Source organism: Heterodontus francisci, chromosome 10 (assembly GCF_036365525.1).
Source record: "Heterodontus francisci isolate sHetFra1 chromosome 10, sHetFra1.hap1, whole genome shotgun sequence".
Lineage (NCBI taxonomy): Eukaryota > Metazoa > Chordata > Chondrichthyes > Heterodontiformes > Heterodontidae > Heterodontus > Heterodontus francisci.
This window is the reverse complement of record NC_090380.1, coordinates 100,715,344-100,741,387: the sequence shown is the minus strand read 5'-3', so window position 1 is coordinate 100,741,387 and position 26,044 is coordinate 100,715,344. Positions and strand designations below refer to the sequence as shown.

General features: G+C 44.0%; 1 protein-coding gene and 1 long non-coding RNA gene across 3 annotated transcripts in view; one reads left to right on the top strand and one right to left on the bottom strand.

Moving 5' to 3' along the window:
• LOC137374683 (bromodomain and WD repeat-containing protein 3-like) overlaps positions 1 to 22,658 on the bottom strand; it is a 197,287-nt gene extending 174,629 nt beyond the window's left edge. For both annotated transcript variants that reach the window (XM_068041166.1, XM_068041167.1), the window contains exons 1-5: positions 22,383 to 22,658; positions 22,218 to 22,276; positions 22,091 to 22,120; positions 21,777 to 21,836; positions 19,470 to 19,620 (exon numbers count right to left, since the gene is read on the bottom strand). In XM_068041166.1, the coding sequence (XP_067897267.1) occupies positions 19,470 to 19,620; positions 21,777 to 21,836; positions 22,091 to 22,120; positions 22,218 to 22,276; positions 22,383 to 22,431 (349 nt within the window). In that variant the 5' untranslated portion in view covers positions 22,432 to 22,658. The remainder of the gene's footprint in view (positions 1 to 19,469; positions 19,621 to 21,776; positions 21,837 to 22,090; positions 22,121 to 22,217; positions 22,277 to 22,382) is intronic.
• Positions 22,659 to 22,740: 82 nt separating this feature from the next.
• Positions 22,741 to 26,044, top strand: part of LOC137374681 (uncharacterized) — a 75,524-nt gene continuing 72,220 nt past the window's right edge. The window contains exon 1 of the long non-coding RNA XR_010975881.1: positions 22,741 to 22,841. This is a non-coding gene — a long non-coding RNA (uncharacterized lncRNA). The remainder of the gene's footprint in view (positions 22,842 to 26,044) is intronic.

Genomic DNA, 26,044 nt, shown 5'->3' with positions numbered 1-26,044 from the left:
AAATATTTACTACTGTGCTTTAAAAACTAATTTTTTTCAAGTTAGTTTTCAGTGAGTAATTTTTAAATATTTTTCCATAAAAAATATTGCAATGTATTCTATCACACCTTCCCACCATCCCCTGTAAACTTTGTGCCGTGAGAAGCAAAATCTTGAAATTGTCATAAGAATTTTACTGTAAGAATGAAAGAAACGAATGTCTGTGGTGTAATAATGAACCAAAATAACCAAGAAAAATACCAAATTCAATCCCAACTCTGTGCTAGTTAGCTAATCATAACTAGAGCAGCATCAAGCTGGCCACAGCATCTTTAGATTACGGATGGACGGCTTTTTTCCTTCATAATTCAGTGATGTTCTCGTACACCAGTCGTTGAAGGTAAGCAACAGGCAGTAAAAAAGGCAAATGGTATGTTGGCCTTCATAGCGAGAGGATTAGAGTACAGGAGCAGGGATGTCTTGCTGCAATTATACAGGGCCTTGGTGAGGCCACGCCTGGAATATTGTGTGCAGTTTTGGTCTCCTTATCTGAGGAAGGATGTTCTTGCTATAGAGGGAGTGCAGAGAAGGTTACCAGACTGATTCCTGGGATGGTGGGACTGACGTATGAGGAGAGATTGAGTCGGTTAGGATTATATTCGCTGGAGTTCAGAAGAGTGAGGGAGGATGTCATAGAAACCTATAAAATTCTAACAGGACTTGACAGAGTAGATGCAGGAAGGATGTTCCCGATGGTGGGGGAGTCCAGAACCAAGGGTCATAGTCTAAGGATATGGGGTAAACCTTTCAGGACTGAGATGAGGAGAAATTTCTTCACCCAGAGAGTGGTGAGCCTGTGGAATTCGCTACCACAGAAAGCAGTTGAGGCCAAAACATTGCATGTTTTCAAGGAGGAGTTAAATATAGCTCTTGGGACAAAAGGGATCAAAGGATATGGGGAGAAAGCGGGAACAGGTTACTGAGTTGGATGATCAGCCATGATCATAATGAATGGCGGAGCAGGCTCGAAGGGCCGAATGGCCTACTCATGCTCCTATTTACTATGTTTCTATGATATTTGTCATTCCTGTTGAGTGCCCCAGCTTAAAATCAGCTATTTTAGCCGAGACCACGGACTGGAACCTTCCCAGACTGCAAGACGCAATACCCATACCCACAAGATATATAGCCAGTCAACTGCCATAAGAATCAACTCAATTACCAGTCAGAGTATTGATCCTCTGGTCATCACACAGCTCATTTTGTTGGTGATCTTTATTGTAAAACATGACTCATGATACAGATTTTCAATCACTAGATAAATCACCCAAAAGAATATAATCTAAACCAAAGCAGAAACAGGATATTACGAATGTTGATTTAAAGTTTACATATATTGCTCGTCAATAGCTAAAATGAAAAGAAGAAAATACTTGACACCAATTAATAAGACTTTAATGGGACCACAGATATCTAACAGTGACAAATGTTACGACCGAGGTGGGAGGAATGCACTGTTTATTCTCGTCCCATTTCTCCACAGGTCACAACATATATTTAAAGTTTTCCACTTACTAATACAGTCATATATTCTATTATTCCCAGATTATTTATTATAAAACAAGTCTTGACCAGTAATGATGTAAAGCATAAACACACAGATTGAAATATTAAAATTCCCTTTTTACCCAAGCTCCTCACATTCACACACACACATACACCGGTTAACCGGAAAAATAAAAAAGGAAATTTTGCTTTAGAGCTGTTACAAAAAGAAACTAAGGCTGAATACTTGCTCATTCTTGAAGAAAAAAAAAATATGGAAAGATGTCTTTTGTTTTGGCTTGGCGTCCCAAATGCGTATAGACGGCTGTCACTAGGAGCTTCCTAGAACAGTTCTTTCCAGGCGACATCAGTTTGGGTAGGCTTTCCAAGAAATGCAACTACAGAGACTTCAGATAGGCCTTACAGCAGAAATGCAGCAACAGGGGTTTCAGTTCCCAAACATTTGATGCGCGGGGTTTCTTTAAATACAAGAGGAAAGAGGAGACATACACACTGGACACATAGTGTTTCTTGGGCTGCGTTTGCTGACAACACAACCATTAGGTGGTGCAGCACCTGCACATGTGCAAATGCAGGCTCTTCAACTGGAACATTAGTGTCTGCGACGTTCAGGCAGCTGCCAGGATTAAAGATGGCGCTGCTCAATTTATCACAGGAAATGCTTAAGGCTAGATCGTTCTAGCAAACTAACCTTACATTAAGTTGGATGGAAGCCCAGTAATATGCTATGTAGTTATAGGATACTAACTGTAATCGGCATTTCACCCGAACGCAGCTTCCAGCACCCGCCCCACTGGCCGTTCCCCCCCCTCGGCAACTCGCTTTCTCCCCCTTCTCTCCACCGGCCGCTTCCCCAACCCCCCCCAGCCGTTCGCTCGAGACCTCGCTGCTCCCCACCACTTCCCTGGCCAACTGTTCCCTGCTCATGACACCCCGCTCTCCAGCCACTCGCTCCCCGCTTCCCTGCCCCCTCCTGCCGCTAGCTCTAGGCTGCGCCAGTTCCCTCCTCTCGACTACTCGTTTCCACGTTTCATCAGTCACCAGGCACCACTCGAAGAAGCAAGGCGGGCCGCAACGGGCAACGTAGGAGCAAGTGGCCAACAGAACGGAAGTGGCGTGGCCTAGAGCGAGTTGCCGAGGGGGGAGAGCTCCAGCCTCAAAGTCTCCCATTCAGCCGCTTCCTCCAGCCGAATGAGGGGCTGGATACCCGAAGACGCTTTATCGTGCATGCGTGAAGATGGACCAGGCGTGGATACGCAATGACGCAACCCGCGCATGCGCCACTTAGTCCTGGCAAGATGTAGCTGCGCATGTGCGCAACTTGGCACACCCTGATGTCAGCGGACCGCTGCGTCGTCAGGAATCACTTTGTTCTTTCAAAGACAGAAAGAGATGAGCTGGGTTTCCTTGGCAGGCAAAAACCAACTGTCTTCCAAGCAGTTCACTCTCCAATCCACTGTCCAAAGTGAACCCAAAACAATGGCACAAGAATCAAGCTTCCTGACCCAATACATCTCTGCAAACATCTTCTCCAACTCAAAACAAGTAGCTCCCAGCTGGTATTTTATCAGAAAACAGAAGCCTTCCAGTAAGGGCTTGTTTACAAGCCAAGTCCAGGAAGCCTTCTGGTGATCTCTTTAAAAAAAAAACAAAGTTCAGCATCTCTTCAAGCTTCCAGATGAATCAATGTCTAAATTGAACTATAAGTGCTTAAAAATGTATTTTACAAATAAAAAGCATACTCATAACACAAGCAAACAAAATAACGCACTATTAGGTCTAAATACTGCGCATGTATATGAATGTGTGAAGCGTGGCAAATAAGTTAATGAGCTTCAGACGCAGATAGCCACGTGAAAGTATGATGTTGTGGCGATAACGGAGACCTGTCTCAAAGGGCAGGACTGGGTGCTAAATATTCCTGGATACAAGGTGTTTAGAAAAGATGGAAAGGAAGGAAATGGGGAAGGGTGGAGTTTTGATTAAGGAGAACTTTGAAGTGGAGAGAGGGGATGTCACAGAGAGGTCAAGGACAGAATCTATTTGGCTAGAGCTGACTTCATGGGGTCCATGTTGAAAACTTCCAAGGCAACTCCCTCCCAACTGTATACCACTGAGGTTGATGTTCGGGCCCTTGCTCTTCCTGATATATATTGATGACCAAGACCATGGTGCACAGGGCACAATTTCATACTTTGCAGATGATACAAAACTTTGAAACATTGTGAACTGTGAGGAGGATAGTGCAGAACTTCAGAAGGAAAAAGGTTGGTGGAATGGGCGGATAAGTGGCAGATGAAATTTAATGCACAAAAGTGATTCAATTTGGTAAGAAGAATGCGAAGAGACAATATAAAGGGTAAAATTCTGAAGTGGGTGCAAGAGGAGAGGGACCCGAGTGTATATGTGCATAAAACATTGAAGGTGGCAGGTCAGGTTGACAGCGTGATTAACAGAGCAGACAGCATCCCAGACTTCATTAATAGGGGCATAGTGTACAAAAGCAAGGACGTTTATGTTAAACTTGTATAGAACATTGGTTCGGCCTCAACTGGAGCATTGTGACCAATAAGGGAGGTGGTGGTGTACTGGTAATGTCACTGGACTGGCAATGCAGAGGCCCAGGCTATTGCTCTGGGGACACGAGCTCAAATCCCACCATGGTAGTTGGTGGAAGTAATCTGGAATTAATTTAAAAAAACCTAGTCTCAGTAATGGTGACCATGAAACCATTGTCGATTGTCATAAAACTCAACTGGTTCACTATGTGGGAGTCTTTCAAACGTCAGTTGATTAGAATCCAGGACCAGCATGTTCCTGTGAGGAAGAAGGATAAGTTTGGCAAGTTTCGAGAACCTTGGATAACGCGGGATATTGTGAGCCTCGTCAAAAAGAAAAAGGAAGCATTCATAAGGGCTGGAAGGCTAGGAACAGACGAATCCCTTGAGGAATATAAAGACAATAGGAAGGAACTTAAGCAAGGAGTCAGGAGGGCTAAAAGGGGTTATGAGAAGTCATTGGCAAACAGGATTAAGGAAAATCCCAAGGCTTTTTATACGTATATAAAGAGCAAGAGGGTAACCAGGGAAAGAACAAAGAAAATTACAGCACAGGAACAGGCCCTTCGGCCCTCCAAGCCGACGCCGATCCAGATCCTCTATCTAAACATGTCCCCTATTTTCTAAGGGTCTGTATCTCTTTACTTCCTGCCCATTCATGTATCTGTCTAGATACATCTTAAAAGACGCCATCGTGCCCGCGTCTACCACCTCCGCTGGCAACGCGTTCCAGGCACCCACCACCCTCTGCGTAAAGAACTTTCCACGCATATCCCCCCTAAACTTTTCCCCTTTCACTTTGAACTCGTGACCCCTAGTAATTGAATCCCCCACTCTGGGAAAAAGCTTTCTTGCTATCCAACCTGTCTATACCTCTCATGATTTTGTACACCTCAATCAGGTACCCCCTCAACCTCCGTCTTTCTAATGAAAATAATCCTAATCTGCTCAACCTCTCTTCATAGCTAGCGCCCTCCATACCAGGCAACATCCTGGTGAACCTCCTCTGCACCCTCTCCAAAGCATCCACATCCTTTTGGTAATGTGGCGACCAGAACTGCACGCAGTATTCCAAATGTGGCCGAACCAAAGTCCTATACAACTGTAACATGACCTGCCAACTCTTGTACTCAATACCCCGTCCGATGAAGGAAAGCATGCCGTATGCCTTCTTGACCACTCTATTGACCTGCGTTGCCACCTTCAGGGAACAATGGACCTGAACACCCAAATCTCTCTGTACATCAATTTTCCCCAGGACTTTTCCATTTACTGTATAGTTCACTCTTGAATTGGATCTTCCAAAATGCATCACCTCGCATTTGCCCTGATTGAACTCCATCTGCCATTTCTCTGCCCAACTCTCCAATCTATCTATATTGTGCTGTATTCTCTGACAGTCCCCTTCACTATCTGCTACTCCACCAATTTTAGTGTCGTCTGCAAACTTGCTAATCAGACCACCTATACTTTCCTCCAAATCATTTATGTATATCACAAACAACAGTGGTCCCAGCACGGATCCCTGTGGAACACCACTGGTCACACGTCTCCATTTTGAGAAACTCCCTTCCACTGCTACTCTCTGTCTCCTGTTGCCCAGCCAGTTCTTTATCCATCTGGCTAGTACACCTTGGACCCCATGCGCCTTCACTTTCTCCATCAGCCTACCATGGGAAATCTTATCAAACGCCTTGCTGAAGTCCATGTATATGACATCTACAGCCCTTGCCTCATCAATCAACTTTGTCACTTCCTCAAAGAATTCTATTAAGTTGGTAAGACATGACCTTCCCTGCACAAAACCATGTTGCCAGTCACTGATAAGTCCATTTTCTTCCAAATGGGAATAGATCCTATCCCTCAGTATCTTCTCCAGCAGCTTCCCTACCACTGACGTCAGGCTCACCGGTCTATAATTACCTGGATTATCCCTGCTACCCTTCTTAAACAAGGGGACAACATTAGCAATTCTCCAGTCCTCCGGGACCTCACCCGTGTTTAAGGATGCTGCAAAGATGTCTCTTAAGGCCCCAGCTATTTCCTCTCTCGCCTCCCACAGTAACCTGGGATAGACCCCATCCGGACCTGGGGACTTGTCCACCTTAATGCCTTTTAGAATACCCAACACTTCCTCCCTCCTTATGCCGACTTGACAGAGAGTAATCAAACATCTGTCCCTAACCTCAACATCCGTCATGTCCCTCTCCTCGGTGAATACCGATGCAAAGTACTCGTTTAGAATCTCACCCATTTTCTCTGACTCCACGCATAACTTTCCTCCTTTGTCCTTGAGTGGGCCAATCCTTTCTCTAGTTACCCTCTTGCTCCTTATATATGAATAAAAGGCTTTGGGATTTTCCTTAACCCTGTTTGCTAAAGATATTTCATGATCCCTTTTAGCGCTCTTAATTCCTCGTTTCAGATTGCGCCTACAATCCCGATATTCTTTCAAAGCTTCGTCTTTCTTCAGCCACCTAGACCTTATGTATGCTTCCTTTTTCCTCTTAGCTAGTCTCACAATTTTACCTGTCATCCATGGTTCCCTAATCTTGCCATTTCTATCCCTCATTTTCACAGGAACATGTCTCTCCTGCACGCTAATCAACCTCTCTTTAAAAGCCTCCCACATATCACATGTGGATTTACCTTCAAACAGCTGCTCCCAATCTACATTCCCCAGCTCCTGCCGAATTTTGGTATAGTTGGCCTTCCCCCAATTTAGCACTCTTCCTTTAGGACCACTCTCATCTTTATCCATGAGGGTTGGACCAGTCAAGGACACAGAAGGGAATCTATGTGTGAAGCCAGAGGAAATGGGCGAGGTACTAAATGAGTACTTTGCATCAGTATTCACCAAGGAGAAGGACTTGGTGGATGATGAACCTAGGGAAGGGAGTGTAGATAGTCTCAGTCATCTCATTATCAAAAAGGAGGTGGTGTTGGGTGTCTTGCAAAGCACTAAGGTAGATAAGTCCCCAGGGCCTGATGGGATCTACCCCAGAATACTGAGGGAGGCAAGGGAAGAAATTGCTGGGGCCTTGACAGAAATCTTTGCATCCTCATTGACTACAGGTGAGGTCCCAGAGGACTGGAGAATATCCAATGTTGCTCCTTTGTTTAAGAAGGGTAGCAAGGATAATCCAGGAAATTATAGGCCGGTGAGCCATACGTCAATGGTAGGGAAATTATTAGAGGGGATTCTTCGGGACAGGATTTACTCCCATTTGGAAACAAAGAAACTTATTAGTGAGAGGCAGCATGGTTTTGTGAAGGGGAGGTCGTGTCTCACTAATTTGATTGAGTTTTTTGAGGAAGTGACAAAGATGATTGATGAAGGAAGGGCAGTGGATGTTATCTATATGGACTTCAGTAAAGCCTTTGACAAGGTCCCTCATGACAGACTGGTGCAAAAGGTGAAGTCACATGGGATCAGAGGGGAGCTGGCAAGATGGATACAGAACTGGCTCGGTCATCGAAGACAGAGGGTAGCAGTGGAAGGGTGCTTTTCTGAATGGAGGGATGTGACTAGTGGTGTTCCGCAGGGATCAGTGCTGGGACCTTTGCTGTTTGTAGTATATATAAATGATTTGAAGGAAAATGTAGCTGGCCTGATTAGTAAGTTTGCGGACGACACAAAGGTTGGTGGAGTTGCGGACAGTGATGAGGATTGTCAGAGGATACAGCAGGATATAGATCCGTTGGAGACTTGGGCGGAGAAATGGCAGATGGAGTTTAATCCGGACAAATGTGAGGTAATGCATTTTGGAAGGTCTAATGCAGGTGGGAAGTATACAGTAAATGGCAGAACCCTTAGGAGTATTGACAGGCAGAGAGATCTGGGCGTACAGGTCCACAGGTCACTGAAAGTGGCAACGCAGGTGGATAAGGTAGTCAAGAAGACATACGGCATGCTTGCCTTCATCGGTCAGGGCATAGAGTATAAAAATTGGCAAGTCATGCTGCAGCTGTACAGAACCTTAGTTAGGCCACACTTAGAATATTGCGTGCAATTCTGGTCGCCACACTACCAGAAGGACGTGGAGGCTTTGGAGAGGGTACAGAGGACGTTTACCAGGATGTTGCCTGGTCTGGAGGGCATTAGCTATGAGGAGAGGTTGGATAAACTCGGATTGTTTTCACTGGAACGACGGAGGTGGAGGGGCGACATGATAGAGGTTTACACAGTTATAAGCGGCATGGACAGAGTGGATAGTCAGAAGCTTTTCCCAGGGTGGAAGAGTCAGTTACTAGGGGACATAGGTTTAAGGCGAGAGTGGCAAAGTTTAGAGGGGATGTGCGAGGCAAGTTCTTTACACAGAGGGTGGTGAGTGCCTGGAACTTGTTGCTGGGGGAGGTGGTGGAAGCAGGTACCTTTGAGACGTTTAAGAGGCATCTTGACAAATACATGAATAGGATGGGAAGAGAGAGATACGGACCCCGGAAGTGCAGAAGGTTTTAGTTTAGGCAGGCATCAAGATCGGTGCAGGCTTGGAGGGCCGAATGGCCCGTTCCTGTACTGTTCTTTGTTCTTTGATCTCTTTGTTCTAATGTCCTAAAGGGAAGGAAATCTGTTTTCCTTACCTGGTCTGGCCTACATGTGACTCCAGACACGCAGCAATGTGGTTGACTCTTAAATGCCCTCTGAAATGGCCTAGGAAGCCCTCAGTTGTATCAAACCGCTAGAGAAAAGTCTAAAAGAATGAAAGCGGACAGACCACCCGGCATCGACCTAGGCAGCGGAAATGACAACGGCACACCTGCAAACTCTTCCTTACTACATCTGGGAGAACTGTCCCAAAGACTAGTCAAGTAACAGCCTGACATAACACACACTCAGAATCATACCTTACAGACAACGTCCCAGCCATCACCATCCCTGGGTATGTCCTGTCCCACCAACAGGACAAAGAAGGGTGAAGTGATTCATTTTGCAAGGAAGAACGCCACCAGATGTGACTGCACAGTGGTATACAGTCGGGAGGAAGTTGCCTTGGAAGTCCTCAACATTGACTCCAGACCCCATGATGTCTCATGACATCAGGTCAAGCAAGGGCATGGAAACCTCCAGATTACCACCTACCTCCCCTCAGCTGATGAATCCGTACTCCTCCATGTTGAACACCAGTTGGAAGAAGCACTGAGGGTGTCAAGGGCACAGAATGTACTCTGGGTGGGGGACTTCAATGTCCATTACTAAGGGTGGCTCGGGAGCACCATTACAAATGGAGCCCAAAAGGACACAGCTGCGAGACTGGGTCTGCAGCAGCTGGTGTGGGAGCCAACAAAAGGGAAAAACCAACTTGACCTCATCCTCAGCAACCTACCTGTCACAGATGCAAGTGTCCATGGCAGTACTGGTAGGAGAGACCAACACAGTCCTTGTGGAAACAAGGTCCTGTCTTCACATTGAGGATACTCTCCATAGTGTTGTGTGGCACTACCAACGAGCTGAATGGGAGAGATTTCGAACAGATCTAGCAACTCAAAACTGGGCATCCATGAGGCGCTTTAGGCATCAGCAGAATTGTACTCAACCACAATCTGTAACCTAATGGCTGGCATATCTCCAACTCTTTCATTCCATCAAGACAGGGGATTAACCCTGGTCCAATGAAAAATGCAGGAGGACATGCCAGGAGCAGCACAAGGCATACCTCAAAATGAGGTGTCAACCCAGTGAAGCTACAACACAAGACTACATGCATGCCGAACAGCAGAAGCAGCATGCGATAGACAGGGCTAAGCGATGCCACAACAAACGGATCAGATCTGAGCTCTGCAGTCCTGCCACATCCAATCACGAATGGTGGTGGACAAACAACTAACAGGAGGAGGCAGCTCCACAAATATCCCAATCCTCAATGATGGGGGAGCCCATCACATCAGTGCAAAGGAAAAGGCTGAAGTATTTGCAACCATCTTCAGCCAGAAGTGCCGAGTGGATGATCCATCTCAGCCTCCTCCTGAGGACACGAGCATCACGGATATCAGCCTTGAGGCAATTCGATTCACTCCACGTGATATCAAGATCCGGCTGAAGGCACTGGATACTGCACAGGCTTGGGCCCTGACAACATTTCGGCAATAATACTGAAGACTTGTGCTCCAGAACTGCCGCACCCCTAGCCAAGCTGTTCCAGTACAGTTACAACACTGGCATCAACCTGACAATGTGGAAATTTTCCCAGGTATGTCATGTACACAAAGAGAAGGACAAATCCAACCCTGCCAATTACCACCCTATCAGTCTACTCTTGATCATCAGCAAAGTGATGGCAGGGGTCATTGACAGTGCTATCAAGTGGCACTTACTCAGCAATAACTTTCTCACTGAAGCTCGGTTTGGGTTTCATCAGAGCCACTCAGCTCCTGACCTACGTGGACAAAAGAGCTGAACTCCAGAGATGAAAGTAACTGTCCTTGACATCAAGGCAGCATTTGAACGAGTGTGGCATCAAGGAGCCCTAGCAAAACTGAAGTCAATGGGAACCGGGGGAAGGCTCTCCGCTGGCTGGAATCGTATCTAGCGCAAAGGAAGATGGTTGTGGTTGTTGAAGGTCTATCATGTCAGTCTCAGGACACACTTCCTGCAAGTTCCCCTCCATCCACACACCATCCTGACTTGCAACTATATTGATGCTCCTTCACTGTCGCTGGGTCAAAATTCTGGAACTCCCTTCCAAACAGCACTGTTGGTGTACCTACACCACATGGACTGCAGCAGTTCAAGAAGGCAGCTCACCACCACCTCTCAAGAACAATTAGGGATGGGCAATAAATGCTCGCCTAGCCAGCAACACCCACATCCCATGAAAGAATTAGAAAAAAGTTCTGGGTGCCACACTTTAGGAAAGGTGTGAAGGCATTAGTAAGAGCACAGAAAAGACTCAAGAATGATTCCAGAGATGAGGAACTTCAGTTACATGGATAAATTGGAGAAGTTGGGACTGTTTTCATTGGAGAGAAGGTTAAGAGGAGATTTGATAGAGGTGTTCAAAATCATGAGGGATCTGGACAGAGCAGATAAGGAAAAACTGTACCCATTGGTGCAAGGATCGAAAATAAGAGGACACAGTTTTAAGGTAATTGACAAAAGAAGCAATAGCGACATGAGGGAAAACTTTTTCACGCGAGTGGTTAAGATCTGCAATGCACTGCCAGAGTGCGGTGGAGGCAGATTCAATGGAAGCATTCAAGAGGGAATTGGATTGTTATATGAAAATGAAAAATGTGCAGGGCTACGGGGAGAAGGTGGGACAGTGGCACTAGGTAAATTGCTCTTTTGGAGAGCCAGCACAAACATGACGGATCGAATGGCCTCCTTCTGAGCTGTAACAATTCTATTTTGGAAAAGGCAGGGGGGGGGGGGGGGGGTTGGGGAGAAGAGGGAAGCAAAGAGAAGTGGGTAAATTGCTGATAATGAAGTTATAAAAGGATGGTAGGCAAGAAATTTGATTTTAAACCAGTTCTGCACATGTATGGAAATTATTATACCATGCTAATCTGCCAGAGGAACAATATGTAGCTATAAATATTGTATGCCTCCTTTAATTTCGATATCAGTGAAACATTGCATTAAGCAATCAACAAGCTGCCAGTACACATTGCTTGCAAAAACAGTCCCATGAGAGAAAGAAGGTAGAACCCTGGAGGAGCAGTACCGCCCTTATGTTGGATCAAATGTACTACTTAAAAATAAACTCAAAATAAAAACTGAAGTATGGAGACAGACTATTCACTTTTGATCGTCCAAAACAGAAATATAATTGAAGCGCCTGACATCATACACTATGTGGCTTCCAACCCTCATCAGAAACAGAAGTACCAATCCGATGACTTAGAAGTATTTCATCTGTTCCCCTGATGGCTCTGTGTACATCATCTAGTACGGAGCTCGACAAACTATGCTCGTATCAGGTTGCATCCCTAGTCTGCAAGGCAGCAATTAGTGGTGAGGGCAACAGGGTGAAGTGGAGGAGGGGGGAATGCAAGAGAATTATAATTGTCTTTGCAGCCTTTGGTTAGAGGGGAGTGATTGGGAAAGGCGTAGAAAGAGGAAATTAAAATTATCACCCCAGCTCACCATACAGCATTTTTTGCTAGAAAATAATTAACTTGCGTAGAATTAGAGAATGACACAGCATAGGATGCGGCCATTCGGTCAATTATGCCTGTGCCATCTGTTTGAAATACATTCTCCTGCTCTTTTTCCACATATATTTTTCTTTTCAAGTATTTATTCAATTCCCTTCTGAATGTGAAATGGTTTCCATCATCCTTTCAGACAGTGTATTCCAGATCAAAATAACTTGCTGTGTAATTGTATTTCCTCATGTCACATCTGATTCTTCAGCCATTACTTTAATTCTCTGTCCTCTAGTTACCAATTACCCAAATGGAGATAGGTCCTCCTTATTTATTCTTTATCAAAACCTTTCATGATTTTGAACACCTCTATCAACATTTCCTTAACCTTCTTGGTTCTAAGGAGAACAGCTGCTCAGTCTCTCCAAATAACTTTCGTCTTGCATCCTTCATTCTAGTAAATCTCCTCTGCACCCCTTAAAGCTGGGATATCCTTCCTCAAGTGTGGGCCCAGAATTGGCTACAATATTCCAGGTGGGGCCTAAACAGTGTATTATTAAGGTTCAGCACAACTTTGTTGCTTTTCTACTCCCTATTTATAAAGTCAAGGAGCCCGTATGCCTTTTCAAATAATTTTCTCAACTGCAAAGACTTGTGCATGTACATTTTCAGGTGTGTCTGTTCCTGTAATATTGTACCATTTAGTTGATATTGCCTCTCCTCATTCTTCCTACCAAAATTAATCACTTCATGCTTCCTGCATTAAAGTTAATCTGTCTATTTCACCAGTCTGTCTCGGCTCTCCTCACTGCTTACTACATTCCCGAGTTTCACGTCATCTGCAAACTTTGAAATTATGTCCGGGTCATTAACATACATCAAAAAAAGTTGTGGTTCCAACCTGGCCCCGGGGTCACCAGTGAACCACAACAACTTATATTTATATAGCACCATTACATCATAAAATGTCCCAAGGTGCTTCACAGGAGCAGTACAAGACCCCTAGGGAACACCACTGAACACTTCCCTCCAGGAAATGGCACTGGGCAGTGCCCAATGCATCCAGAATATTGAAGATGAGTGATCTCCACCCCAGTAAAAAAGCACCACTAACAAACATCTTGTACAAACTAAAAGTCCATGCAATCATGTTAAATGATATTTTATTTTAAAATTTGTCTTAAAAAATGTTTAAAACTACCAGCAAGTAGAGTCCTTTCTTAAATGCACTGACAGCTGGTTACTGTGCATTCACACAGTCACTCACCAGATGGCCATGCATCTAAGGTGTACCATATAGTAGGCTTATTAGGGACAAAGAGGGTAATATATGCATAGAGGCACAGGGCAAGGCTAATATACTTAATAAGTATTTTGTATCAGTGTTCACGAAGCAACAAGAATCTGCCAAAATATCAGTAGAAGCGGAGAGAGTAGAGGCAATAGATAGGGTAAAAATTGGGGTTGCGGGGGAAAGTACTAAAAAGGCGGGCTGCGCAAGGGTAGATAAGTCATCTGGTCTAGATGGCTTGCATTACAGGTTGCAAAAGGAAGTGGGGGTGGAGACAGTGGAAGGGCTTACCATAATCTTCCAATCTTCCCTGGATACAGGGGGAGGTGCTAGATGATTGGAGAATGGCAAATGTGACACCCTTATCCAAGAACGGGTGTAAGGACAGTCCGAGCAACTACAAGCTAGTTTAACATCAGTGGTGGTAAGGTTTTAAAAAGAATAATCAGGGAAACAAAAATTAGACACTTGGAGAGGTTCAAAATAATTTTTGGATGAAGTAACAGAGAAGGTTGAAGGGAATGCAGTGGATGTTGTTTATGTGGATTTTAAGAAAGCATTTGAAAAGGTACCACATAAAAGGCTTGTTAACAAAATTGAGGCTCACGGAATAAAAGGGTCAACGTCCAACTGGATAAAAAATTGGCTAAAGGACAGAAAACAGTGAATTATAGTCAATGTTTTTTTTTCAGACTGGAGGATGGTAGACAGTGTTGTTTCCCAAGGGTCAATGCTGGAACCACAGTTTTCTTTGCTATATATAAATGACTTGGATCTTGGAATACAGAGAAGAATTTCAAAATTTGCTGATGACACCAAACATGGAGGTGTGGCAAACTGTGAGGATGATATGAACCGCCTGAAACAGGACAAAAATAGGCTAGCAGAAAGGGCAGTTGGAATTTAATATCAACAAGTGTGAGGTGGTGCATTTTGGCATAAGGAATAGGAAGAAGCAATATATGGGCAACATCCTCAACATAAAAACCACACCCTCTACAAGGAGCTGCTGAGGTAACAAAGGAGAAGAGGTTTCTTGTAACTGAAGGCTGACTCTGACATTTTATTTACGCCACATTTAAAACTTAATGACACAGTTCTAAACAGCGTGCAGGAACACAGGGACTTGGGGGTGTATGTGTATCGATCTTTGAAGGTGATAGGACATACTGAGAGAGAGTGGTTAGTAAAAGTATATGCAATCTTGAGCTTCATAAATAGAGGCATAGAGTACAAAAGCAGGGAAGTTATGCTGAACCTTTATAAAGCTCTTGTTAGGCCCCAGCTGGAGTACTGCATCCAGTTCTGGTCACCACACTTTAGAAAGGATGTGAGGGTCCTTGAGAAAGTGCAGAGATTTACCAGAATGTTTCCAGGGATGGGGGATTATAGTTACAAAGTTAGGTTGGGAAAGCTGGGATTATTCTCCTTAGAGCAAAGCAAATTGAGGGGAGATTTAATGGAGGTGTACAAGATTATGACAGGCATAGAATCATAGAAAGTTTACTGCACAGAAAGTGACCACTTGGCCCATCATGTCTGCACCAGCCAAAAAATGAGCCACCCAGCCTATCCCTATCGTCCAGCATTTGGTCTATAGCCCTGCAGGTTACAGCACTTAGATAAGTTAGACAAGGAAAAGCTGTTCCCTTTAACTAATGGTACAAGGACGAGGGGACACAGATTGATGGTTTTGGCAAGAGTTGCAGGGGGAATATGAGGAAAAACTTTTCTTTTTACGTGGCAGGTGATAATGACCTGGAATTCGCTGCCCACAAGGATGGCGGAAGCGGAGACAATGATTTCAACAGGAAATTGGAAGGGCTCTCGAAGGAAATAAACTGGAAGGGCTATGGGAATTGAGCAGGGGTAGTGGGACTGACTGGATTGCTCCATGGAGAGACAGCACAGACTCAATGGGCTGAATGGCCTCCTTCTGTGTCATAAATGACTACATTTAAACATTCCCCCCTCAAAACCTGGATTCTGACAGAGAAAACAGTGCATAGAGTATCAGTTTTATAGGTATCATTTACTTCAACAACAACTTGCATTTATATAGCAACTTTATCATAAAACACACCTCAGCACTTCACATGAGCATTGTCAAACTAAAATTGATACTGAGCCAAAAAAGGAGGTGGTCTTAAGATAGGTGACCAAGAGTTAGGTTTTAAAGAGCTAGGTCATAAAGAGGGGGACAGGTTTAGGGAGGGACTTCAAGAGCTTATGGCCTAGACAGCTGTAGGTACAGTTGCCAATGGTCGAGCAAAGAAAATCTGGGATGCGCAAGGATCTAGAATTGGAGGAGTTCAGGTATCTCGGACAGTTGTAGGGCTGGAGGAGACTACAGAGACAAGGATGGGCCAAGGCCATGGAGTGAATTGAAAATAAGGAAGAGAATTTTAAATATGTGGCGTTGCTGGACTGCGAGCCAACATAGGTCAAAGAGCACAGGGGCGATGGGTGAGGGGTTATGGCGTGAGTTAGAAATTGAGCAGTAAAGTTTTGGATGACATTAAGTCTACAGAGGGTAGAATGTCAGAGACCAGCCAGGACGGCATTGGAATAGTCAAGCCTAGAGATAACAAAGGCATGAAGGAGGGTTTCCGCAGCAGATGAGCTGAAGCAGGGCAGAGACAGGCAGTGTTATGGAGGTGGAAGTAGGCTGTCTTGGTCATGGGAGTGGGTATGGAGTCAAAAGCTCAGCTAAGGACCAAATAAAGGGAAAAGAACTGGATTTCTGAAAAAGTGCATATTTAACTAGTATTTGGATTTAACTGGTACACCCTGAAGTGAACTTCACTATTATTTCACTCATCTGCAGGGACAACAGCAGTGAATTTGGCAACAGAGCACTTCCAATCCAAGAACAGCATGATCGCAGGTGGGGAGTCCATATCAGTATACTACAAGATAAAATTGATCAAAAATAACGAAAATTATATAGCTAATTAGCAACAATCTATAATGGTCATCGACATTCAAGGGAAATAACCAACATCTATATTTAATTAAAAAGACATGATGGTGCTCAACACCTCTGTCCACTGAGCAACTTAGTCATCAAGTCCCATGTTCAATCTCCAATCCTGGATGTACTGAGCACAGCAATAGAGTTACAAGAATGGGATGCAATGTTTATTAGTTTATTATTTAAGAAGCAGCTCGTCCAGGCTTTCTGCTCCCAATCTGCTATCCAACAACTGCTGCTCCAAGTGTCCATGTGTGGACATCAGGTGATGGCAGGATTGGTCTCAGCTTTCATTATTTCAGGTACCATTATTCAAGAAGGGTAGCAAGGATAAACCAGGTAATTATAGGCCTGTGAGTCTAACGTCAGTGGTAGGGAAATTATTGGAAAAAATTCTGAGGGATAGGATTAATCTCCACTTGGAGAGGCAGGGATTGATCAGGGATAGTCAACATGGCTTTGTCAGAGGGAGATCGTGTCTAACAAATTTGATTGAATTTTTCGAGGAGGTGACTAAAGGTGTAGATGGGGCAAAGCAGTTGATGTAGTCTACATGGACTTCAGTAAGGCTTTTGTTAAGGTCTCGCATGGGAGATTGGTTGAGAAAGTAAGAGCCCATAGGATCCAGGGCAATTTGGCAAATTGGATTCAAAATTGGCTTAGTGGAAGGAGGCAGAGGGTGATGGTCGAGGGTTGTTTTTGCAAATGGAGGCCTGTGACCAGTGGGGTACCGCAAGGGATCAGTGCTGGGACCCTGACTGTTTGTAGTGTCCATTAATGATTTAGACGTGAATATAGGAGGTATGATCAGTAAGTTCGCAGACAACACGAAAATTGGTGGTATCATAAATAGTGAAGAGTATGGCCTTCGATTACAGAACAATATAGATGGGCTGGTAAGATGTGCGGAACTGTGGCAAATGGAGTTTAATCCTGAGAAGCGTGAGGTGATGCACTTTGGGAGGATTGACAAGTTAAGAGAATATACAACAGATGGTAGGACCCTAGAGAGTACAGAGGGTCAGAGGGACCTTGGGGTGCTTGTCCATACGTCACTGAAGGCAGCAGCATAGGTACAAAGAACAAAGAAAATTACAGCACAGGAACAGGCCCTTCGGCCCTCCAAGCCTACGCCGATCCAAATCCTCTATCTAAACCTGTCGCCTATTTTCTAAGGGTCTGTATCTCTTTACTTCCTGCCCATTCATGTATCTGTCTAGATACATCTTAAAAGACGCCATCGTGCCCGCGTCTACCACCTCCACTGGCAACGCGCTCCAGGCACCCACCACCCTCTGCGTAAAGAACTTTCCACGCATATCCCCCCTAAACTTTTCCCCTTTCACTTTGAACTCATGTCCCCTAGTAATTGAATCCCCCACTCTGGGAAAAAGCTTCTTGCTATCCAACCTGTCTATACCTCTCATGATTTTGTACACCTCAATCAGGTACCCCCTCAACCTCCGTCTTTCTAATGAAAATAATCCTAATCTACTCAACCTCTCTTCATAGCTAGCGCCCTCCATACCAGGCAACATCCTGGTGAACCTCCTCTGCACCCTCTCCAAAGCATCCACATCCTTTTGGTAATGTGGCAACCAGAACTGCACGCAGTATTCCAAATGTGGCCGAACCAAAGTCCTATACAACTGTAACATGACCTGCCAACTCTTGTACTCAATACCCCGTCCGATGAAGGAAAGCATGCCGTATGCCTTCTTGACCACTCTATTGACCTGCGTTGCCACCTTCAGGGAACAATGGATCTGAACACCCAAATCTCTCTGTACATCAATTTTCCCCAGGACTTTTCCATTTACTGTTTAGTTCACTCTTGAATTGGATCTTCCAAAATGCATCACCTCGCATTTGCCCTGATTGAACTCCATCTGCCATTTCTCTGCCCAACTCTCCAGTCTATCTATATTCTGCTGTATTCTCTGACAGTCCCCTTCACTATCTGCTACTCCACCAATCTTAGTGTCGTCTGCAAACTTGCTAATCAGACCACCTATACTTTCTTCCAAATCATTTATGTATATCAGGTAGATAAGGTGGTTAGGAAGGCATACGGGATACTTGCCTTTATATTCTATGCCTTGGCTAATAAGAGCAGGGAGGTTATGATGGAGCTATATAAAAGGCTGGTTAGGCCAAAGCTGGAATACTGTGTACAGCTCTGGTCACCACACTATAGGAAGGATGTGATTGCAATGGAGAGAGTGCAGAGGAGATTCACCAGAATGTTGCCTGGGCTGGAGCATTTCAGCTGTGAAGAGAGACTGGATAAAATGGGGTTGTTTTCTTTGGAGTGCAGAAGGCTGAGGGGGGACCTGATTGAGGTATACAAAATTATGTGGAGCATTGATAGGATAGATTGGAAGAAACTTTTTCCCTTAGCGGAAAATGTCAATAACTAGGGGGCATAGGGGCAGGAGGTTTAGAGGGTTAAGGAAAAACTTTTTCACCCAGAGGGTGGTTGGAATCTGGAACACACTGCCTGAAGGGGTGGTCGAAGCAGGAACACTCACAACATTTAAGAAGTATTTAGATGAGCACTTGAAACGCCATAACATACAAGGTTACGGGCCAAGTGTGGGGAAGTAGGATTAGTTTTGGACAGGTGCTTGATGGTCGGCGCAGGCATGTTGGGCCGAAGGGCCTGTTTCTGTGCTGTAAAACTCTATGACTCTAACTCTATGACTTTCATCTCCCAGTCAGACAGGCTGTCAAATTGCTCAGAAATAATTGCCACTTGGGCATGGTACAGAACCCATGAACATTCTGGTGCTGAACTGAACAGAAGAGTAAGTGGTACCTTAACGGCTGAACATGCAGCTGTTCACAATCATTTTAGTTCTCCATAGAATTTTGCCCAGCAGTACAGTTGCTACCAAAATGACTATTATTGGCTGCAGCCAGACAGCATTAACTAAACAGTATCCCTATTTCTGGGCAATACTATCCAAAAATCAAATTCTGTACATCATGGCAAGTTAACCAGAATCTATACCTTTTGCAGTTCGAAGTAGCGACTGTCGGCCTGCACCAAGTAGGGACTGTACTCCAGACACACTTGGAGGAACCTCCTTATCCAGTAGTGTGCCAATTCGCTGGCATATCCGCAGCAGATGATCAGGGGGCACATGCTGATTCGATAAAACCTGGAATAGCACAAAATAACCATCTAATGTTAAGTTGAAGTGGGAAGATGATGCAACGCATTGGTGCAATAGACCATGATTTGAGACATCCAAACATCCTTCAGCATCTAGCTCATCCAACTGGGGGCATATTCAGGGTTAGCAAAGGTGTATAACAGACATGAAGCAAAGACACTACACTTAGAAATTCCATCAGCACCCCAGCCACATGATCAGAAGAGATGTCTGGTCACCTGCCTGCTCAACTATAGTTTCAGGATGTATGGCTCAGAAAAAACAGTAATCTTTAAAATATGAATTCTCACTTAAAAATATGTAACTCATCTTGAATTAACCTGTAGAGACACACATTCACTATCTCAGACTAAATGACATCCAGTGGACTGGGATCAGAGTGGAACAAAGACAAAAAGTAGGAAGCAAGAGATAGATCAAAAACGTGGCAGGTCCAATTCTCTATCTCAATGTGAGCAACAACATGGAACATTAGCTACTGATCTCTAAGCAGACAGCTGTGTAACATAAATCAGGTTTCACTTTCTCAAATTTAGGGTAAGTAATAAACCTTTTTCAAGTTTGAACTCTGGAAGTATCAACTTCATTTCAAAGAGACTGCAAAATCTGCGCATTAACTACAGGGTACAGTATTTTAAGTTGTCAGAAGATTGGGAGCTAATCATTAACTCTTATTGAACAACCCAACAACTTGTATATGTATTACAACAGAAAATGCTGGAAATACTCAGCAAGTCAGGCAGCATCTGTAGAGAGAAGCAGACTTAACGTTTAAGGTCTGTGACCTTTCATCAGAACCCCTTTTATTTTACTTATATATGTATAGTGTTTTTAATGTAATAAAAAGTTCCAAGGCACTTCACAGAAGCATTATAAAACAAAATATGACACTGAGTCATAAGGAAATATTAGGTCAGATGACCAAAGTTTGGTTGAAGAGGTAGGTTTTAAGCAGCATCTTAAAGGAGGAAAGCAAGGTAGAGATGGAGGGGTGTAGGGAGGGAATTCCACAACTTAGGGCCAAGGCAGCTGAAGACCACCAATGTCGGAGCAACTAAAATCACGGATGCTCAACTGTCCAGAACTAGATGAGCGCAGGTATCTCGGAGGGTTGTTGAACTGGAAGAGATTATAACGATAGAGAGGGGCAAGGCCATGGAGGGATTTGAAAACAAGGATGAGAATTTAAAAATCAAGATGTTGCTTGACCGGGAGGTAACGCAAGTCAGGAAATATGGGGGCAATAGATGAATGGGGCTTGGTGTGAGTTAAGACAAAGGATGGAGTTTTGGATGGCCTCATGGGAGGGTAGAATGTGGGAAGACTAGCCAGGAGTGCATTTAAATAGTTAAGTCCAGAGGTGAAAAAAGGCATGAACGAGGGTTTCAGCAGCAGATGAGCATCAAGATTTCAGATACCATCAATCTTCTGAAATGGAAGGGGTGAAACTTGTGTTTAGAAATTTTACAGGTTACTAGGCAGATCAACTCTATTTCTAGCGTTAATAGCTGTCTTTTCACTCAAAAACGCTATTTCCAGATGAAAAACGCAATATGCTGAGATTGAGGTGGGTCGTTTTCATTATAAATGCCATTCCAAACTTCAACCTGTCCTTTCTCTTGCCAGAGCTGATTCATTAACCTGATTTACGTTTCTAGCATTTTCTATTAATTTGAAATTTCCAGCATGTTTTTATTTAAAAAAATAACATCTACTCCATCTGACAGCCTTTCGCTCCAAAACTACCCACAAAAAGTTTGCAACAGGCACAGTTTTTCGCACTCAGCCAATCAGCAATAGGTTCACTAAACTGCAGTCCGCCCCCTTGCCCATGAAAGCGGGACTGTGATTGGGTCACGGCCAATTATGCAGAGTGCTTACGCCATCGGAACGACATATCGGAGCCACGCCCCCATTTGAGGAAAAAAAATGCAATAAATTTATTCACCCGACTAATTTATCACTTTTAACACCTTTTACCCCAAAATAACCCCCAAAATAAAAAAAACAGTGGAAACGAAGGAGGGACACTATTCCAATTTTTTTTAAAATTGTTTTTCACCTTCCGAAATAAAATTCTGGAATAAAACTTCTCTCCTTGTTATCAATTATTTCAATATTTAAAATTAAAAATTACTTACAAAGTTTTCATAGCTTCTGTGATACTCGTTGCCTTCCCAGTCTAGACGCTTAGGGAGCAGCTGCAGAAGAAGGGGGAAAAAAGGAAGAAGTGGGGAGGAAAATATTATAAAGGGGGAAAAAATGCTAAGTCTTTAAACATCTACCTCAGGTGAGTTTTTTTAATGCGGAGAGGGGGGAAAAAAAAAGAACCGTCAAATCAGATAGCATTAGAGTGACATAAGAGGCCGAATAGGAGCAGCAAACGGAGTAAAGGACGGAGAGGGAGGCAGCGAGAGGACGAGCTGAGCGGCTGTTGCCGTCCGCCGATACGCACCTCATTCTCCTCCAGCTCCCGCACCAGAATCTACGAGAGAGAAAGAAAAATAACCGTTTATTTCTCAATGTAATTGCTGAAGGTTGTTTTATTTTACTAAATAACGTCAAAAAAAAAATCCACTCACCTCCGCGGACTTTTGGCAAGGACCCGCCGAGAGAAAGCGAGCGATTAGGAAGTAGAGTTCTAAGCAGGGAGAGAGGGGGGAAAAAAACTCATTCTTTTTCTCCAACGTAGTCTTTTTAAAATAAAGCAGCTGAGGTGTTTCTTTTCCTTTGAGTGTTTTTCTTACCTGATTCTAATGGAGAGACTTTAGGAGAGGTAGCGGTTGTCTCGGCCATTTTTTTCCCTTAATTTTCTTTTAATTATATACTTGGATTTCAATGATTGATTTTAATACATGATTTTCTTTTCTGCTTTGGAATTTGTATATGTATGTATATATTTTTGAATAAAAGATTTTTTGCCCATGTGTATGTCTTTTTATAACAAAAATGCTGTCCCCTGCTGCTGTTTGTCGGAGCCCCAGGCCCGGCCGCCTCCGGTCTCTTTAATCAAGATTTTCAGTCGCCATTGAGTGAGTGCTGAGGCCGGCCTCAAACCAGGCGTACACATGCGCGGAGGAAAAAGAGTCCCAGGCAGCGGGTGGAAGCGTGGGGGGAGGGGTAGAAACGGCGAAGGAGGAAATGGAGCCGCTTCGATTGTGGAGGCTTACGGACAGTAGTAAGCATACAAGAGGGAAGAAAATAGAGTGAGTGGTCAATTAGAGATTCTTTTTCTCCTTCCACTGCCACACATCTTGAGGTAGAGTTGAAGGATTGAATATAAAATGGAGTCGCGGCGCTGATATTGATCCGCTCAGAGTGACGTTGCCGTAAGATGGCGGCGCCGGGCTGGTGGCGGTTGGAGAGTAGGGGGTTTTTTTTTGAAAAAAACGGTCGTTCCGCTCTGAGCCCTTTCAATGTATTTTTCAGTACATCTGTTGCCTTTTTAAGGCTGAAAAATATTCAGGTGGCTGGCATTGGAACTATTCTGCTGATGAGATGCCGCCTGTTTATGGTGCGGTTGATTTTTTGGTGGACTTCGCTGACTTGTCAACCCTTCAGATACAAACAACTCAACATTTCCAAGCGTCATCTCCTCCACTTAGTGTTTACTTAAACAAATACCCTAAATTGAAAAGTGTTCATGTAATAAATATTAGATGTCCTGTATCATACCAATTCTTTAATATTTTTAATATAATAGTACAATTAACATTTTTCTCCTGGCTAATTTCATTGCACATTTCCTCTATCCTGGGGATATTAATATTTTATAATGTTATCGTCCTCTGATATCAGCAATCCTGCTTAAAGAGTTCTCAAAATACTAAACAGTTCCCATTATAGCCCAGTTCTTAACAGCACAAGCCAATTGTTAAGGGATTTCGTATTCGTCCCTTTTTCGATCATTTTTATTGCATAATCGAGTTCATGATTGCCATTTCCAAAATTATATAGATTCACAGCGAGTTCCACGTTCTCAACATTTCCTACTGGATATTTTTGTGACTTAAGTTATGACTACTAGTTTTGGATTAGGAAAAACTTATCAAAAATACTGCAAAGGGTTATGCACCCATCCTAAAAATTAATATGCCAAAAGTAGCTGTTGAAGATAAGTTTAAATAAATTGATTTAGTTTCATCAATTTTGTCATTTTTATATTGGCCTTTTTTTGAAGATATGATACTGGGACTGACTTAAAGGAGTCTTAACTGTGAAGGCTCTATCTGATGAATAATTGTGTTAATTCAACTTTCTTGCCTTTTAGAGACCACTATTAGCAGTGATATTGAAGATGCTCTTTAAAAACAAAAATATACCAAAGATTATTTAAAATAAACAGAAGACAAAGAAAAGGAAATTTAGGGTTACTAGAATTCTTGAGCAGTCTTGTTTTTAAAGGAATAAAACAGGAACAATGCAGTCTCCTCAACAAAAGCAAAATACTGCGGATGCTGGAAATCTGAAACAAAAACAAGAAATGCTGGAATCACTCAGCAGGTCTGGCAGCATCTGTGGAAAGAGAAGCAGAGTTAACGTTTCGGGTCAGTGACCCTTCTTCGGAACTGATAAATATTAGAAAAGGCACAGATTATAAACAAGTGAGGTGGGGGTGGGTCAAGAGATAACAAAGGAGAAGGTGCAGATTGGACCAGGCCACATAGCTGACCAAAAGGTCACGGAGCAAAGGCAAACAATATGTTAATGGTGTGTTGAAAGACAAAGCATTAGTACAGATTAGGTGTGAATACACTGAATATTGAACAGCAGCAAGTGCAAACCTGAAGAAAAACAACCTGAAAAAAACAGTGGGTAAGCAAACTGAACAAACTGAGATGAAATGAAATAAATGCAAAAAAAGATTGTAAAAAATGTAAGAAGGAATGTAAAAAAAGGAAGAAAAAATAACTAAAAATGAAAGTAAAATGGGGGGGCTGTCATGCTCTGAAATTATTGAACTCAATGTTCAGTCCGGCAGGCTGTAGTGTGCCTAATCGGTAAATGAGATGCTGTTCCTCGAGCTTGCGTTGATGTTCACTGGAACACTGCAGCAATCCCAGGACAGAGATGTGAGCATGAGAGCAGGTGGGAGTGTTGAAATGGCAAGCAACCGGAAGCTCAGGGTCCTGCTTGCGGACTGAGCGGAGATGTTCCGCAAAGCGGTCACCCAGTCTGCGCTTGGTCTCCCCAATGTAGAGGAGACCACACTGTGAGCAGCGAATACAGTATACTACATTGAAAGAAGTCCAAGTAAATCGCTGCTTCACCTGAAAGGAGTGTTTGGGGCCTGGGATAGTGAGGTGAGAGGAAGTAAATGGGCAGGTATTACACATCCTGCGATTGCAGGGGAAGGTGCCCTGGGACGGGGACGAGGTGGTGGGGGTAATGGAGGAATGGACCAGGGTGTCGCGGAGGGAACGATCCCTTCGGAATGCTGACAGGGGAAGGGAGGGGAAGATGCGACTGGTAGTGGCATCACGCTGGAGGTGGCGAAAATGGCGGAGGATGATCCTTTGGATATGGAGGCTGGTGGGATGAAAAGTGAGGACAAGGGGAACCCTGTCACGGTTCTGGGAAGAAGTATGTGGATGGCCCTACTAGAGAAGGGGCTACTCTCGACCTCCTCTTGGGAAATGAGGCTGTGCAGGTGGTTGATGTGTCAGTGGGGGAGCACTTTGGGACCAGTGACCATAACTCTATTAGCTTCAAGATAGTTATGGAAAAGGATAGGACTGGTCCTCAGGTTGAAGTCCTAAATTGGGGGAAGGCTAATTTTGATGGCATCAGACAGGAACTCTCAAAAGTTGAATGGGAGCAGCTGTTTACAGGTAAAGGGACGTCTGGCAAGTGGGAGGCTTTTAAAAGTAAGATAGGAAGAATTCAGGGCCGGCATGTTCCTGTTAGATGGAAGGGCAAGGCTGGCAAGTTTAGGGAACCTTGGTTGACGAGGGATATTGAGGGTCTGGTCAGGACAAAGAAGGAGGCATATGTCAGGTATAGGCAGCTGGGATCAAGCGAGTCCCTCGAGGAGTACGGGGGATGCAGGAGTACACTTAAGTAGGAAATTAGGAGGGCGAAAAGGGGCCATGAGATTTCCCTGGCAGATAAGATAAAGGAGAATCCTAAAAGATTCTATAAGTATCTTAAGATAATGCACTAATGTCCTTTAGGGAAGGAAATCTGCTGTCCTTACCTGGTCTGGCCTACATGTGACTCCAGACCCACAGCAATGTGGTTGACTCTGAAATGGCCTTCTGAAATGGCCTAGCAAGCCACTCAGTTGTATCTAACCGCTACAAAGTCAATAAAAAGGAATTAAACTGGACTGACCACCCAGCATTGACCTAGGCACCGGAAACAACAATGGCAAACCCAGCCCTGTCGACCCTGCAAAGTCCTCCTTACT